Source organism: Dendrobates tinctorius, unplaced genomic scaffold, assembly GCF_039654945.1.
Source record: "Dendrobates tinctorius isolate UK_male_01 unplaced genomic scaffold, ASM3965494v1 ptg000062l, whole genome shotgun sequence".
NCBI classification, from domain to species: domain Eukaryota; kingdom Metazoa; phylum Chordata; class Amphibia; order Anura; family Dendrobatidae; genus Dendrobates; species Dendrobates tinctorius.
In genome coordinates, this window is record NW_027361730.1 from 10,939,430 (window position 1) to 10,956,899 (window position 17,470).

The 17,470-nt window shown below is 49.5% G+C and overlaps 1 protein-coding gene across 1 annotated transcript in view; it reads left to right on the forward strand.

Annotated features, from left to right (window-relative positions):
* Nucleotides 1-2,071: 2,071 nt before the first annotated feature.
* The window catches only part of PAX4 (paired box 4), a 208,993-nt gene continuing 193,594 nt past the window's right edge, over nucleotides 2,072-17,470 (forward strand). The window contains 1 exon segment of the mRNA XM_073579176.1: nucleotides 2,072-2,268. Coding sequence (XP_073435277.1) covers nucleotides 2,072-2,268 — 197 coding nt within the window.

The following is a 17,470-nucleotide window of genomic DNA, read 5'->3' on the forward strand; positions in this document are numbered from 1 at the left end:
TTTAGAAAAAGCGATTTGGAGTAGCTAATTGGGCCTCTTGGCTGCACCACTGTATTAGGCCTAACAATTTTTAACTGGAAATCTGGCCTTCTGATTTGCCATTGAAAAATAATTTTAGGACAAACAATTTGAAGTGGTTTCTGCGCCCTAATTGGTTGCCGGAAACAACACACATAAAGTTAAATGGAAAAAAAGCACGCACCGCTCCTGTAATCTCTTCAGACGCTTCTTTAACCTCTCCACTCCCCTCATCAAACATGTCCCCTCATCACACCCGCTCATCATACAGCAACACTATCCTAACCTAACTCATATATAAAAGCATTAGTGGAACTGCGATTAGTTACCGAACTGTGACCGACTTTTGCCAACAATGAGAAAAAATGCTTGTGAAAGCTAACACGAATCCGAATGTGCTACGTTCGTGCAGAATTCGACATTGGTGAACGTTTTCCAAACACATTCGCTCATCTTTACTCTGAACACACTTTTGTAACTCGCCTCATATAGAAGCACTTATTTATGATTATTCACAATTCTAAGCATTCACTCCGCTTGTAGATGATACTGTAGCTTTGTGAATGGATGATCATCAGTATCTTACTACAATGCCATTTCTATTGTATACCATTAGGACGTATCTGTATGTTTTTTCAGTGAATGGCATTTTAAAAATGTCTCACTGTAGACCAGTGGAAATGACAATCATAGAAGCGTATTAAGATCGCTGGAGTGCACTGCAGTGCAAAATAAAAGCACTGTAAGTTTGGTCTTGGGCAAGCTATTTGCCCAAGGTAGATTTAAGAAAACCCGGCATGGACTTTTATTTTTGGAGCGATCTACAGGATAGTAGTGGGGGAGATCGCTCCCTCCAGGCTGGGTCTTATAAGTGGCCCCTGGCCACAGATTCCATTTAAAAACCCTGCAGAAAAGGGTTGCGTGTGTCAGTTTTGATTTTCAAACTTGCAGAGCAGGTGACTCTGCAAAGCTCAGTCTATGTGAAGGTAATGTAAAGAGGTCATGGGCTTTGCCCTGCAAATGTTGATATTGTTATAGCTTTTGTGTGCAGTATGCGTGTCGTGTGCATGTGTGTGTTTGTGGCCACACGACATTAGGTTATAGTTAGTTGAAGTATTAGAAAAGGGCCACTAGATGGGGGCACTGAGCTCAACTAGTGAGAAGACTGCTGAAGGGGTTAACTTAGAGGAGTGGCTAGACAAGGAAAAAAGAGATAGCTTTCCCTCCAAAGCAGAGTTGAGCTGGGGGTAGGGAACATGACAGGACAAGAGTGAATAACAGCGGAGTGCCTACAGCAGTAGCCAGCACGTAGTGGTGCTGGAGGCCTTGCAGTCAGGGACTGGAGACTGTAAGGCTAGAGAGGCAGGAGAAGGTGTCTCGTCGGTCAAGTCAGCTAGCAAGGAAAAGCTGAAGTGACAACCCAAGCCAGTCCATTGAGTCCAGCCCGTGTCTGGAGAACTGCAAGCCAGGGAGGTCCGTGGAAGAGTCCCTGTGGGAGTAGCAGCTGGAGTACGGGATCTTTGTGGAGAGTTTAGTGAGCTGTGAATCTAGGACACGAACAGGAGCAACAGTGCCTTAAGGGGGTGAGCTGTAACGGAAAAGTCGGGTACCTTCATGGGCTGAAGTCGGGCTCTGGAAGAAGGGAAGTGTTCCGTGTTCATCGTGCTCCATGTGACGTGTCAGCTTATATGTGTGGTGCATATGCGTGAAGTGAAGGAAGAAGTGACGTACTGCTGTAGATGAAGATGTATTGCTTTTACCAAGTAAAGATTCCTGTGGCTGTATTGGACGTACTGTGCCCTGAAGAGAATAAAGCTGAGTTGTTAAAGTTGCTTCCAGCCTCTGTCTGCAGTCAATTGGATCCCCAAAGTGAACAGCATACGGGTGATGAAACAACCTCCAGCACAGTGAGTACTGGAGCAGCCGCGCAAGCTACCCCCGGTGGCCATGGTGTTACATTTGGCGTAGTTGTCAGGATCTCGCTGCCCAAAATGGCGGCGAGACCACAGCGGAGGAAGAAGTCAGTCTGACAGTGACTGCAGCGCTCTATAAGATGCAAATTGAAGAGAGCAGTGATGGGCAAGTGAAGATGATTGAAATACCGATTGTGATTGAAAAAATGTTGAAAAATGAGACCAAGAGACTGATTGTGACCCGAGAAGAAGATCTGCAAAGTGACTCTGTGGACCCCAAGATGGCGACTACCAAGATGGAGAATTCTGGCGCCAAAATGGACTGTCCTTGTCAGAGGCGTATCTAGGCTTCCTGGCACCCGGGGCAAGAATTTGGTTCGGCGCCCCCCCCCAAGTACATATGCGACTTGCACTCTTAGCCATGTATCCACGAGCTGCTCTCCCTAATGCTCTCAATGTTCAGTAAAAAACTGAGAGAAGCAGGAAGAGAAGCTCGTTGTCAAGTATGAAAATTGCATATGAGTGAAGTGTCCATGTGATGAGTACTGGAACCTGCAGAGCTGAATCCTGACACTGCAGCTTCTGAATTCTCACAACGAATGCACTGCACACTTTTAGGATTCTCCCTTGCCGATGTACAGTCATGTCAGCACAAGTATGTGATTTATATATTTCTGGCCACATTCCGACTAGACGTGCCCGGCCTCGCTCTGTTCATTTTCATTGAGTGAGGCCACACATGTCTAGTCAGCATGCGACCGTATGTATGTAAATTACCAGCATAAGAGAATCCTAACAGCGTTCAGTGCGCACTGTGAGAATTCAGAAGTCTGCAGTCACATAGAATGACTGCAGACTCAGCACAAACCTGGACAACCCCTTTAATGTTCCTAACAAATAAAAACATGACAATTAGTCAGTATCACAAATAATATTTACATCCAGGTACCTTATAGATGACGTCTCTGGAGTCGTTCTCCTTTTCTTCTTCTTGTCCAGACCCCATGATGAGTTTTCTCACCCACATCTCGTCTCTGCAGACTTCCATCTTCTCCGGTCTTCTGCAGCAAATTTCCACACGATGCCCTTAAAGATAAAAGTGTCATTATAATGCCCCTAAATACAAATGTCTGCAATATAGTGTCACCTCACACTATTCCCCTCCCTCCTCATACTGTCTCATCATATATTTACCCCCTCACTCTCTATACTGTCTGCTCACACATACCCCTGACTCCCTATACTGTGTCCACATACATTAACCCGTTCGCTCCCCATACTGTCTGCACCCAACCCCCATACTGTTTCCTCATACATACTCTGTGTCCTCAAATCTCTCCACACACAATAAGTAACCCCCATCCACACTCCAAATCCCTCACACACATTAAGTAACCCCCCCATCCACATTCCAAATCCCTCACACACATTAAATAACCCCCCCATCCCCACTCCCAAATCCTCCCCCACACATTATGTACCCCCCACTCCAAATCCCCCACACATTAACCCCATCCCCACTCATTAACCCCCATCCCCACTCCAAATCCCCCCACACATTATGTACCCCCCACTCCAAATCCCCCACACATTAACCCCCATCCCCACTCATTAACCTCCCACCACATTAATTCCATCCCAACTCATTAACCCCCCACTAAATAACCCCCATCCCCACTCATTAACCCCCCACACATTAACCCCCATCCCCACATTAACCCCCATCCCCACTCTTTAACCCCCCCACACAGTAACCCCCATCCCCACTCATTAACCCCCATCCCCACTCTTTAACCCCCCACACATTAACCCCCATCCATTAACCTCATCTCCACTCATTAACCCCATCCATTAACCCCATCCCCACACATTAACCCCATCCATTAACCCCATCCCCACTCTTTAACCCCCCCACACAGTAACCCCCATCCCCACTCATTAACCCCCCACTCATTAACCCCCATCCCCACACATTAACCCCCATCCATTAACCCCATCCCCACTCTTTAACCCCCCCACGCATTAACCCCATCCCCACTCATTAACCCCACTACACATTAACCCCATCGCCACACATTAACACCCCCCCATCTTCGGCGGTTTCTTCAGCTCCACATTGGAGCACACTTTCCACCAGCGCTGAGCGTTCACTGAGCACTCTGGGCGCCGGGGAGTGACGTCAGCAGCGTGATCACATGACATGTCACGCTGCTGACATCGCTCTGGCCCGGCGGTCAGAGCTGCAATTGTACTGGCGTCTATACAGACGCCAGTACAATTGTTTCCTGGGAGCCGGCATGCGCACCTTCTCTGCGCCAGCTTGACAGCTGACACAGAGAACCTCTGACTCAGGCCAGGGGGGGTGGCAGAACGCAGCCGCCAGGGAGGACACTGCGGACCGCTGCATTGTGGCCCGGACTGCGCCCCCTGCCGGCTGCGCCCCCTAGATACGCCCCTGGTCCTTGTCAGCAAGGAGCACTTCGTGGGCGTGACAGCTTCTGGATGGCACCAAATGTGAGCTGTCAGCAATGTTGGGTCCGTCCCTGGAAGGAGTGGTATGGGTAGCACCCTTCCCCCCTGAATGCTGAGAAGTGGGTGGAGAGGCGGACAGAGCACCACCCTGGAACGGGAGTGGCCCTGCAGAATGTGCTGAGTGCAGCTGTCTGGCCTCAGTAGGACAACAGGCACATACCTGTAACAAAGATCCGCAACAGGAGCCTGACGTCAGCCCGGAGTGTCTGGCACGCACACGTGGTGACGGCTTCCTGACAGGCAGAAAATTCTTTTGCTCCCCGTTTGGGGATAGCATGGTTACTGATTGTCCTACTTGTGGATTCTAATGAGAGTTATACATACTGATCCCGCATATTTCAGATGTAGGCTTGACAAAGGCTTAGATTAGCTAAAACGTTGCAAGTGTCTGAATGTTCAAGAATATTTTTTTAAAGGGTTGTGTCTTATATGCCCTGATTTTCTTTTATAAAAAGCCTCTGCCTGACATTTTGTGAGAAAAAATAATAATAAAAACAATTTTGAGTGCCGAAATTTATCTGACTATTTTGGACTAATTTTCTTCTGAGCACCAGTTTCATAAGTAATTTCTAGAGTGAGCACCCCTTAATCCTTTGAACTACTGCAGGGACATGCGGCCCAAGGTCTGCGCCACCGTGCACCCGCGCTCCCGCCGGGCGTCCCCCAAAACCCCTGAGCAGCAGCGCTTCAGCCAGGCGTCCCCTGAAACCACTGTATCCCCTGGAGCTGATGTGGATCCGCGTGCAGAGGCAGCTGAGGGCACCTCTGCCCTTGATTCTTCCCCTCAGTATGGAGATTCAGCGGCTGCAGAGTCCTTTTTAGCCCACGCTAGGGGCTGGGCAACAAGTGGAAAGATAGTCCAGAATGTGCACTGCTGAACTTACTGTACTTAACCCTTTAAGTGCCTGTTGCACCATCAGGGACTGTTCCGCGTCCCCTCAGGGTAAAGGGAACCCTGCAACGCTCTTATGGAGAGCCTATGAAGGTCTACGGTACCTTCTTTTTGTGAAAATGTTTTTTCCCTTTTATCGTGTTTTTTTCTAAGGAGCACTGATGCGCTCTCAAGTTTGGAGACAATATGGCCTATAGAGAACGTTATTTTGTACATATGTTGTAGTGATGGCCCTTCTACTAAATTGTAGGACTCGCTTTTTGTGGGGTCATAGGTCCATGGACTTTTGGACCAAGTGCGGCTGCAGCAACAGACTGCGTATGATTACCAGGCAGCCCGCACATGTAGCACCGGACTGTGCTGTACACCAGGAAGGGGGTGTACTCCTTTAATGAGTGATAAAATGACTTGTTCGAGTTTCTGAAAGCGTGTACACTACTGTTTTTTTTTTCAAAGGAGACTTGGACACTTGAAGTGCTCCCCTCACAGGAAGGGGGAGAAGAGGACACTTTTGGGGTTTTTCTCTTTCTCTCCAAAAAGAAGAATTGTGTTTTTGATATTTATGTGGACATTGTCTTTGCTACTTTTCTACTTCATAGTAAAGAAAAAATAATTGTTGCACTTTAATGTTTTTTCCGTGTACAGCATTTTTGTTAGACGTAATAAGAATTTTGACAGGTGTAATATGTACAGGGTAACTGTGTTTATACAGAAGAAACAAATTTATATATTTTATAGAAAAAAATGTATAAAAAAAAAGAAAAATGGGTTTTAGATATAAAGACGAGTATAGACATATATATAAATATATTGGTATAAAACATAAGGAAGGTGTATTTATGCTTAGTAGTAATATTTACAGTATGTTTAGGCTTTATTAAGTGAGAATTTGACATGTTTGAAGAAAAGAAATTTTTTTTATATATATATACATGGAACTTTAGCAACATTTAGAGGTATACAGAATGTACGGTTTAAAATGTGAGCTCTGTTTTGGTACACCCCTGCATTGCCAGGGATGGCAATGATTTCAGGAAGGGGGAATGTAAGGAGGTCAAGGGCTTCACCCTGCAAATATTGATATTGTTATAGCTTTTGCGTGCAGTATGCATGTCGTGTGCATGTGTGTGTTTGTGGCCACACGACATTAGGTTATAGTTAGTTGTAGTATTAGAAAAGGGCCACTAGATGGGGGCACTGAGCTCAACTAGTGAGAAGACTGCTGAGGGGTTAACTTAGAGGAGTGGCTAGACAAGGAAAAAGGAGATAGCTTTCCCTCCAAAGCAAAGTTGAGCTGGGGGTAGTGAACATGACAGGACAAGAGTGAAGAACAGTGGAGTGCCAACAGCAGTAGCCAGTATGTAGTGGTGCTGGAGGTCTTGCAGTAAGGGACTGGGGACTGTAAGGCTAGAGAGACAGGAGAAGGTGTCTCGTCGGTCAAGTCAGCTAGCAAGGAAGAGCTGAAGTGGCAACCCAAGCCAGTCCATTGAGTCCAGCCCGTGTCTGGAGAACTGCAAGCCAGGGAGGTCCGTGGAAGAGTCCCTGTGGGAGTAGCAGCTGGAGTACGGGAGCTTTGTGGAGAGTTTAGTGAGCTGTGAATCTAGGACACGAACAGGAGCAACAGTGCCTTAAGGGGGTGAGCTGTAACGGAAAAGTTGGGTACCTTCGTGGGCTGAAGTCGGGCTCTGGAAGAAGGGAAGTGTTCCGTGTTCATCGTGCTCCGTGTGACATGGAGCATATGTGTGAAGTGAAGGAAGAAGTGACGTACTGCTGTAGATGAAGATGTATTGCTGTTACCAAGTAGAGTCCTGTGGCTGTATTGGACGTACCGTGCCCTGAAGAGAATAAAGCTGAGTTGTTAAAGTTGTTTCCAGCCTCTGTCTGCAGTCAATTGTGTCCCCAAAGTGAACAGCATACGGGTGATGAAACAGCCTCCAGCACAGTGAGTACTGGAGCGGCCACACAAGCTACCCCCCGGTGGCCATGGTATTACAGTAACACGGAGTCAAGCGGAGCCAAAAGACCTGGCATCCCCCAGTGTGACACGGTGGTGCAGGTGTAGGGCTCGGGCAGATTCTCAGGATGCAGTGACGAGACACAAAACTGAGTGTGGTTTTTGAAATCAACGTTTATGAATTGGAGCCACTGGGGCTATGCTTAGCAAACAAAAGGGGTAACACCAATTTGTCCACGCAGGGACTCAACAATAATGACACTTTTCTTATCGAGAATGTGACTAATCCGGCTAGACCGGGTGTAATGGGCCACGTACGGCCAACTATGGTCCTTATTTAAGTCAACTTATCCTTCCAGGCGTCCTTAAGGGTCACAGGCGTGGCTGCTTTGAGGTCACTGGTGCGGTTGTTTTGGCGCCCCGATATCCAGGGGAAGCTGGGCTCGACAGATCCGGAAGGATCTTTGCTGTTGTGGCACACCAGGCCCTGGAGTAACTCTGGCGCTGGGGGCACAACAGACCCAGAAGGATCTGTGCTGTTGGGGCGCAACGTGCCCTGAAGGATCTGTGCCGTTGGGGTGCAACAGGCCCAGAAGGATCTGTGCCGTTGGGGCGCAACAGGCCCTGAAGGATCTGTGCCGTTGGGGCGCAACAGGCCCTGAAGAAATCCTGGAACTGGGGTAATCCTGAGTGTAGATGACCCCCTGAAGACACAGCGGGGTAGGGCTTTCAGTACGTCTTAGCCGGCTCCCGTCTCAAAGCGCAGTTATGTCGCAGTATTCAAAGTGACGGTTGGTCGGCCTCTACTAATGGTCCCTCTGTAGACGGGACGTAGGCCTCTACTGCCACCTATGGCGAGGCGGCGTCCACTGAGGCCGGTGATGGGAGGGCCGCAACCGGGGCAAAGACAGGGAGGCAGTGTCCATGCCGCTGCAGCGGGTTGGTGTGAAGTCACAGCGGCGGCTAGGGGTAGCGGACCAGCCGCAACAGAGCGAGGAACAGCGGGCACAGCTGCGACCGACCGTGGGCGGAGAACGGCCCCCGGTAGGGGTAAAGCACACGTCACTGATCCGTGAGTACGTCACTTACCCCTCACGGGCCCCTGACCGTCTTCCAACTCTCCAAAGTCCGTTTCACCGTCCCTCTCTATATCACACAATTTCTTGCCTCCTGTTCACTTCTCTGCCAACTGACAACTCAGCGCACTCCCAGCTCCTTTTATCTTCGCGCCGCCCCTTGCAGCCCTGTCACCTTCAGTCGTGTGTTTCTCTTCATTGCCCCCCCGGTGTCGTTCCTTCAGAAACCTTGATGGCGGTCCCCTTGGTTCCGGCCCAGTCACTCTACGGGGATCCTTCACCCTATGGGAGTCCTCCTCCCCACATTTCCCCACCCTGTAAGCTCGCCAGTCCTCGGGCGAGGGTCTCGGCCTTTTGGGATTGGTCTGTAAGGGTATCAATGTTCGTTGCCATACGAACTGGTCTTGTTCGTATCGTTTGGTGGGTTTGCCGGCTGTTGACCGCTCGGAGTGTCTCAGTTCGACTGGGGTGGGGACTTCTGGGGTGGTGGACAGTGGTGGGCTGATTGGTGCAGGCGGGCTAATTGTGTCAGCTGTCTCATAATTGTGTGAAGGGCCTCTAGGTTCTGGACAAAAAACCTCGTCGTCGTCCGGGTCCCAAAACTTGAGCGACGGTCCAGAGGTCGAAGGAGCAGGCTCCGGTTGCTTCGGGTTGGTGGAAATACAGGGGCGTAACATATTTCGATGCACAATGCGGGCGGGCAGTGTTTCATCCTCCTCGGGCTGTATTTCGTACACAGGTCCTTCCGGGTGGATACGGCATAGAACCCGATAAGGACTCTCTTCCCAACACGGCCCCAGTTTGTTCTGGAGGCGTTGATCTAGCACAAGCACGCGGTCCCCGCTTTGGAAGTGGGGGGGTGAAGTTGTATTCTTTCCTGGGTGTTCCCAGTCTCGGAGCTTTGTGTGTACGATTCGGTGAAGAGTTTGCAGCCGGTGACGATGATTTCGGACCCAGGACGACACTCCGGTCCAGGGCTGAGGCTCTTCGGGGTCCAACTCCACCTCCATGATCCCTTTACCCTTGTTCGAACAACAGGGAGTAAGGGGTATAGCTGGTAAATCGATGCATCCGGTTGTTTATAGACCCATACTAATTCAGAAATATATTCGGGCCAATGGGCCTTCTTGTCACTCTCCAGAGTGCGCAACATTTGAATCAATGTCCAATTAAATCATTCACAAGCCCCATTTCCTTGCGGGTGATACGGTGTGGTCCAGGATTTGCCAATCCCATAGATATGATGTAGTTCTTCCATAACTTTTCCCAGAAAACATGCTCCCTGATCAGAATATATTCGTTGGGGGCAGCCGTATACCTGTATGAAGTTTCTGCAAATTGCGGAGGCAGCCGACTCCGTGGTCTGATCTCGAGTGGGGGTGACCACAGCGAACTTGGTGAAATGATCCACCATGACGAGACAATGTTTGTATCCTTGAAATGCGGGACCATTGGTCAGGTAATCCACCGTCAGGAGCTCAAGGGGCGCTGAGGTCACAATTGTCTGTGTTGAGGCTCGCTGAGCGGGCGGTTTGGCTAATTCGCATAAGCAGCAGGTCCGACAAATTTCGTCCACAACAGCTGGCAAGCGTGGGTGGTAAGCTTTCTGTTGCAACCATTGCAAGGTCTTTTTAGCTCCGAAGTGGGCCCCTTTTTCATGAGCCTCTCGAGCCAGTTCGTGGAGTTGAGCTCCGGGCGTAACCACCTGCCAAACCGTTATTGAGGTTGTCTGAGATGTTATTTTACGGTACAATAGCCCCTTTCGGATAACCAGCCTCTTCCATTGTCGCAACATCAGCGACAGGTCTTGTGTCAAAGTTTGTAGTTGAGAATCAGTGGGTAATTGGCCAACAGCGACCCACATCCCGAGAAGTCCAACTTCTTTGTCTTTTTGTTGCTGTTGTATCCACTTATCCCGAGATTGGTCCAGTATGCCCCTTAGGGTCTCGGGGGAAGATACTTTTTGATTGGCCATTGTGAGCACGGCAGTCGTGAGGGCAAACGGAATGGTATTTCCTCTCCTTCTAATTCTTCGTCTCGATTCTTCCTTGGAGTCGTATGTCGAATCCTGGAGAGGGCGTCAGCATAGACATTCTCGGCCCCTCTATTGTAGATGATTTTATAAATGAACTTCGCCATCCGAGCCACCCATCGCTGTTCCAGAGCCCCCAATTTGGCATTTTCCAAATGAGCCAGTGGGTTGTTGTCAGTCCGCACCACTACCTCGGAGCCCACTAGATACTCTGCGAATCTCTCCGTCATGGCCCACACCACTGCGAGGAACTCGAGCTTGAAGGAGCTGTAATTGTCAGGGTTGTGCTCGGAGTCATGGAGTGAGCAGCTTCCATATGCGATCACCCTCTCCCGGCTGTCTTGAACTTGTGACAACACAGCCCCCAGCCCGTGAAGACTCCCGTCAGTGTGTAAGATGAACGGTTGTGAGAAATCTGCATAAGCCAATACCGGGGCATCCGAGAGCGCAGCCTTGAGGTCTCGGAAGGCCTCTTCCTGAGGGTGTTGCCACTGGATTCTTCGTCCATTTGCCCCAGAGGGAGCCCCCTTTAGCAGGTCGTGCTGGGCTCAAGCTCGACATGCAAAATTCTTTACGAAACGATGGTAATATCCGGCCAGCCCCAGAAAAGCCCGCACATCTTTTACTGTCTCGGGGGTAGGCCATCCCTGGATAGCAGCAACCTTCTCCCGAGATTGCCTCACACCCTCTGCTGAAACGACATGACCCAGATACTCAATCTGGAAGTGAAATAGGTGGCATTTCTGAGGCTTTATCTTCAACCCGTACTTTTGCAACCGGCTGAGTACCTGCCCCAACCACTTTAGGTGGTCCTCGAATGTGGTGTGGCGGCATAGACAATGATATCGTCCAGGTAGATCAACGTGGCCTCAAAATTGAGATCTCCCAGACACCGCTCCATCAACCGCTGAAAGGTCCTTGGGGCGTTGGCCAGTCCAAACTGCATTCGATTGAACTCAAATAGTCCCATAGGCAATATGAACGCCGTCTTGGCTCTATCTTCTTCTGACATGGGCAACTGCCAGTATCCGCTGGCCAAGTCCAGGGTCGAAAAATACGTCGCCTTCCCCAAGGCGGGCAAGGATTCTTCTATGCGGGGCAGTGGGTATGAGTCTTTAATAGTGCAAGCATTCAGTTTCCAATAATCCACACAGAATCGTAATGTACCATCTTTTTTCTGGACCAACACGATTGGGGCCGCCCAGGGGCTTTGGCTTTCCCGTATCACCCCTTTCTGCAGCATCTGGGCCAACAAAGTTTTCACCTCTTGGTAGAGTTGTGGGGGGATCTGTCGATATCGTTCCCGAATGGGGGCCGCTCCTGCTGTGGGGATTTCATGAGTGATGGCGGTGGTACACCCAAAATCTTCCTCATGACTAGCAAATACTTCATGGTACTGTCCAAGCTCAGCCCGCATCTGCTCAAGAATATTTCGACCCTTCTCCTGAGCTGAGTCTTCGGTGGCCTATAGGGTTCGAATTGTTACTTCCCAAGGATCCTTGGATTGTACTCGCAATTGAACCGCAGGAGGTGGCAGCACTTCCTCTAAAGGCCTTATTAGTTTGGCCAGTTCAGTCCGTGTTTTCAGTACGATGTCTCGATCTTTAAGGTTGACGCATCGCACCAGGACTGTCCCTTTTTGCGCGGTAGCCAGGGAATGGGCCACCAATATGCCAGGAGGTAAGCGCTCCGAGTGGCACGGCTCCACCTTCACCTCCACGCCCTCCAAGGGTATCAAAGCTCGAATTGGCAGGGCCACCACAGTCTGCCCAGGAGGCAGCACAAGCAGGGGAGCCGCTGGCGCAATGACCTTGCCCAGAGCCTCGCCCTCCTGGCAGTCCTGATGTACCTGTGCCTCCCGCACCAGCTGCTGGAATACCTGTCCCTGAGCGGTGCGAGAACCCCACTGTTTCAGAATATTCTGTGTAAGATCATTGAGCAGTAGGTTGCCGAACTCCCGTAAAATATTCATGCCTAGGGTGACGGGATGCTGTTTATCAGTTTCTCCTTGAGTCAGCACCACCCCTCTGTGACCAAGGTATTTACCGCACAACGTCACCTGTACCCACACCACCCCGGCAACCGGGACCGGCAGTTGGTTGGCGGCTATTAGTCTGATCATGGGCCCCCAGCCCCCCACTGAGGTCTTGCTGCCTCCGAGAAATTTTGTTGAAAATACGTTGCGGGCATAGTGGTTACTTGTGACCCCGTGTCCACCAGGCACCGGACGGCCCGGACCTCCAATTCTGCCCAATTCTGCATTCGGACATTTTGCTACCAAATCTTTGGGACTTCCACCACCCTTAGTTGTGGTTTTTGGCTCCGAGCGGCGTCCCCCCATCCCGGAGCCCTTTAGTTTAATGGCCACCGGGGTGGGTATCTCCCATGCTGCGGACACTCTCGGGCGAAATGGCCTGGTTCTCCGCACTCATAACACCGGACCTGTGCAGACTGGCCCCCGCGGGGAGCGTGATCCCCAGGAGCCGGGGTTAAAACTAGGTCGTCCAGTCCTGCTCTCGGTTCTTCTCGTTACTTCGGCCAACTCTCCCTTAATATTCTTTAACTCTTGTTTCATCTCCTCCACCCACTGAGGCTCCTCAACTGCGTTCACGGAGGCCTCCACACCTCAGACCTTTCCCACGGGGACCGCCATTCCCTGCTCTTGCTCTCGAGCCCGTGCCTGACTTCCCACCTCTGAAAAGTCTATTCGGGGATTCATTCTGATCTGCTCCCGTAATGCCTGCTTTATTAATGGGTCTCGCAGTCCAGTTACCAGTAGGTCGCGTAGGGTAATGTCAATAGGTCCTACCCCTACCCCGACCTTTCTTTCAATGGCCGTATGCAATTCTTGGAGGACATTCATATACTGAGTGATCGTCTCCCCCTCTCCATGAATTCGACTGAACAGACGGGTCCTCAACTCGCCCACATTAGATGGGTCCCCATGGGTCTGTTCTACTATCTGTAAAACTTTATCAAAAGTGTTGTGGTGCCCCGGAGGTTTCAACATCACTGACCTCCGTACCTCCACGTCTAATGCCATGAGAGCTACTTCGGCTTCCAAATCAGGCGTTATTGGGTGCATGTGAAAGAGTCCCCGCATCCGCTCTGTCCAGCTCCATAGCATAGTGTTGGAGACAGAAAACCTAGGCAGGTTGTTCAGCATGGCCCCCAATGAAATACTGGAACGGGGACCCTCATTATTGGTAGAGTTCACAGCTCTGACCTGATCTGGGGCACCACTGTCCGCGCTCGGAGACTACATCCTTCCGACTACGCCAAGTGTAGGGTTCGGGCAGGTTCTCAGGATGCAGTGACGAGACACAAGACTGAGTGTGGTTTTTTAAATCAACGTTTATGAATTGGAGCCACTGGGGCTATGCTTAGCAAATAAAAGGGGTAACACCAATTTGTCCACCCAGGGACTCAACAATAACAACACTTTTCTTATCGAGAATGTGACTAATCCGGCTAGACCGGGTGTAATGGGCCATGTACGGCCAACTATGGTCCTTATTTCCTAAATTCAACTTATCCTTCTGGGCGTCCTTCAGGGTCACAGGCGTGGCTGCTTTGAGGTCGCTGGTGCGTTTGTTTTGGCGCCCCGGTATCCAGGGGAAGCTGGGATCGACAGATCCGGAAGGATCTTTGCCGTTGGGGCACACCAGGCCCTGAAGGATCTGTGCCGCAGGGGCGCAACAGGCCCTGAAGCATCTGTGCCGTTGGGGCGCAACAGGCCCTGAGGGATCTGTGCCGTTGGGGCACAACAGGCCCTGAAGAAATCCTGGAGCTGGGGTAATCCTGGGTGTAGATGACCCCCTGAAGACACAGTGGGGTGAGGCTTTCAGTACGTCTTAGCCGGCTCCCGTCTCAAAATGCAGTTATGTCGCAGTATTCAAAGTGACGGTTGGTCAGCCTCTACTAATGGTCCCTCTGTAGACGGGACGTAGGCCTCTACTGCCGCCTATGGTGAGGCGGCGTCCACTGAGGCCAGTGATGGGAGGGCCGCAACCGGGGCGAAGACAGGGAGGCAGTGTCCATGCCACTGCAGCGGGTTGGTGTGAAGTCACAGCGGCGCCTATTTGTAGCAGACAGCTGCAACAGAGCGAGGAACAGCGGGCACAGCTGCGACCGACTGTGGGCAGAGAACGGCCCCCGGTAGGGGTAAAGCACATGTCACTGATTGGTGAGTACGTCGCTTACCCCTCACGGGCCCCTGACAGTCTTTCAACTCTCCAAAGCCCGTTTCAATGTCCCTCTCTATATCACACGATTTCTTGCCTCCTGTTCGCCTCTCTGCCAACTGACAATTCAGCGCGCTCCCAGCTCCTTTTATCCTCGCCCCGCCCCTTGCTGCCCTGTCACCTTCAGTCGTGTGTTTCTCTTCGTTGCCCCCCGGTGTCGTTCCTTCAGGAACCCTGATGGCGGTCCCCTTGGTTCCGGCCCAGTCACTCTATGGGGATCCTTCACCCTATGGGAGTCCTCCTCCCACACAGGCACCCATGGCAACTGGTCTCGGCTACGGACTGTCTTGTTTCCCAGCTGCGATCTGGAGGATACCTTTTGTGTTCCAGTTGTAAGGTTTTTTGAACATTAAAAGACGTTTGCTTTCAACTTTCCTGTGGTCCTTGCCTATCTGTCACACTGCACCAACCCCACTGCACTACAGGAGGTAGACAATAGGAACACTGTCTCTTTAAATCTTCATTTGGTTTATTATTATGCAGCATAAACCAGCAAGAGGGGAAAATAAACACAACCTTTACAGCTAAAGTAGGAAAACAACAAAGAAAAACAAAACGGTGCAACACAGTTCATACTTATGCGGTTAACATCTCGCTCTGGAGCAACACAGGTTCAGCCTATCCTCCACAAGACACAAACCACTGGAGAATAATCTCTCTCTTGCTGACTAAAGACTGCCTCTAGAGCTCAATTATTTAAATCCAAGACCATGTGACTCCTCTATCATGTGACTGACCACATGATCTTGACATCACACAGGTCCTGTCAGGACTCTGCATGTGGAGATACGGTGGACCTCTTCCCACCCGCTCTATGAAGGTCCACTAAAACCAGCCCATAACATAACTTAACCTTCACAACTAGAGTTGAGCGATACCGTCCGATACTTCAAAGTATCGTATCGGATGGTATCGGCCGATCTTTAAAAAAAGTATCGGTATCGCCGATTCCGATACCGGAAGTCCCATTCAAGTCTATGGGACTTCCGGTATCGGAATAAGAAAAACCCTTTCCTGCCCTTGTACAGCCTCTCTGGGGTCTGTACGGGCCTTTCGGGGGGCTGTGCCGGCCTGCCAGGGGGTCTGTGCAGGCTCCGGTGGTCTGTGCCGGCCTGCCGGTGGTCTGTGCAGGCTCCGGGGGGCTGTGCCGGCCTGCCGGGGGGCTGTGCCGACCTGCCGGGGGGCTGTGCAGGCTCCGGGGGGCTGTGCCGGCCTGCCGGGGGGCTGTGCCGGCCTGCCGGTGGTCTGTGCAGGCTCCGGGGGTCTGTGCAGGCATCGTCCGATGGGACTACAAGTCCCATCGGGCGATGCCTGCTACCATGACAGTGATTGACACATTAGCCAATGATGGGACAGTAGTAGTCCCATCATCCGGCTAATGTGTTAAATGTAAAAAAAAAAATAAAAAAATAAAAAAAAATTACATGCTACATACATACAACATGCATACTACATACATGCTACATTCATACTACATACTACATACATGCTACATTCATACTACATAAATACTACATGCAACATACATACTACATATATACTACATGCATGCTACATACATACTGCATGCTACATACATACCACATATATACTACATACATACTACATGCATGCTACATGCATGCTACATACATAACACATATATACTACATGCATGCTACATACATACTACATGCTACATACTACATATATACTACATGCATGCTACATACTACATGCTACATACATACTACATATATACTACATGCATGCTACATACATACTGCATGCTACATGCATGCTACATACATACTACATACATGCTACATACATACTACATATATACTACATACATACTACATACATACTACATGCATGCTACATGCATGCTACATACATACCACATATATACTACATGCATGCTACATACATACTACATGCTACATACATACTACATGCTACATACATACTACATATATACTACATGCATGCTACATACATACTACATGCTACATACATACTACATATATACTACATACATACTACATACATGCTACATACATACTGCATGCTACATACATACTACATACATACTACATACATACTACATGCATGCTACATACATACTACATGCATGCTACATACATACTACATGCATGCTACATGCATGCTACATACATATTACATGCTACATACATACCACATATATACTACATGCATGCTACATACATACTACATGCTACATACATACTACATGCTACATACATACTACATATATACTACATGCATGCTACATACATTCTACATGCTACATACATACTACATATATACTACATACATACTACATACATGCTACATACATACTGCATGCTACATACATACTACATACATACTACATACATACTACATGCATGCTACATACATACTACATGCATGCTACATACATACTACATGCATGCTACATGCATGCTACATACATATTACATGCTACATACATACCACATATATACTACATACATACAATACATTCATACAATACATACATAGACATACAGTACATATAACATAGAGTAACATACTTACCAATACTTGTCACATTGTTCCCCGAAGCCATTGTCTTTTCCGGGATAAATATTAACATAACAAACCACAAAAATACTCACCCACGATCCGAAGCAGTCCACGAGTGTGTCCCACGACGATCTTGGGTAGAGAACTGCAGCATCAGATGATGCTGCCGTTCTCTACGGGCTGCAGGAATCCAATGACGGAAGGTAGGTATCCTTCCGCACTGTATTCCTCCGCCACTTAAAAAAAAAAAAGTCCCTAG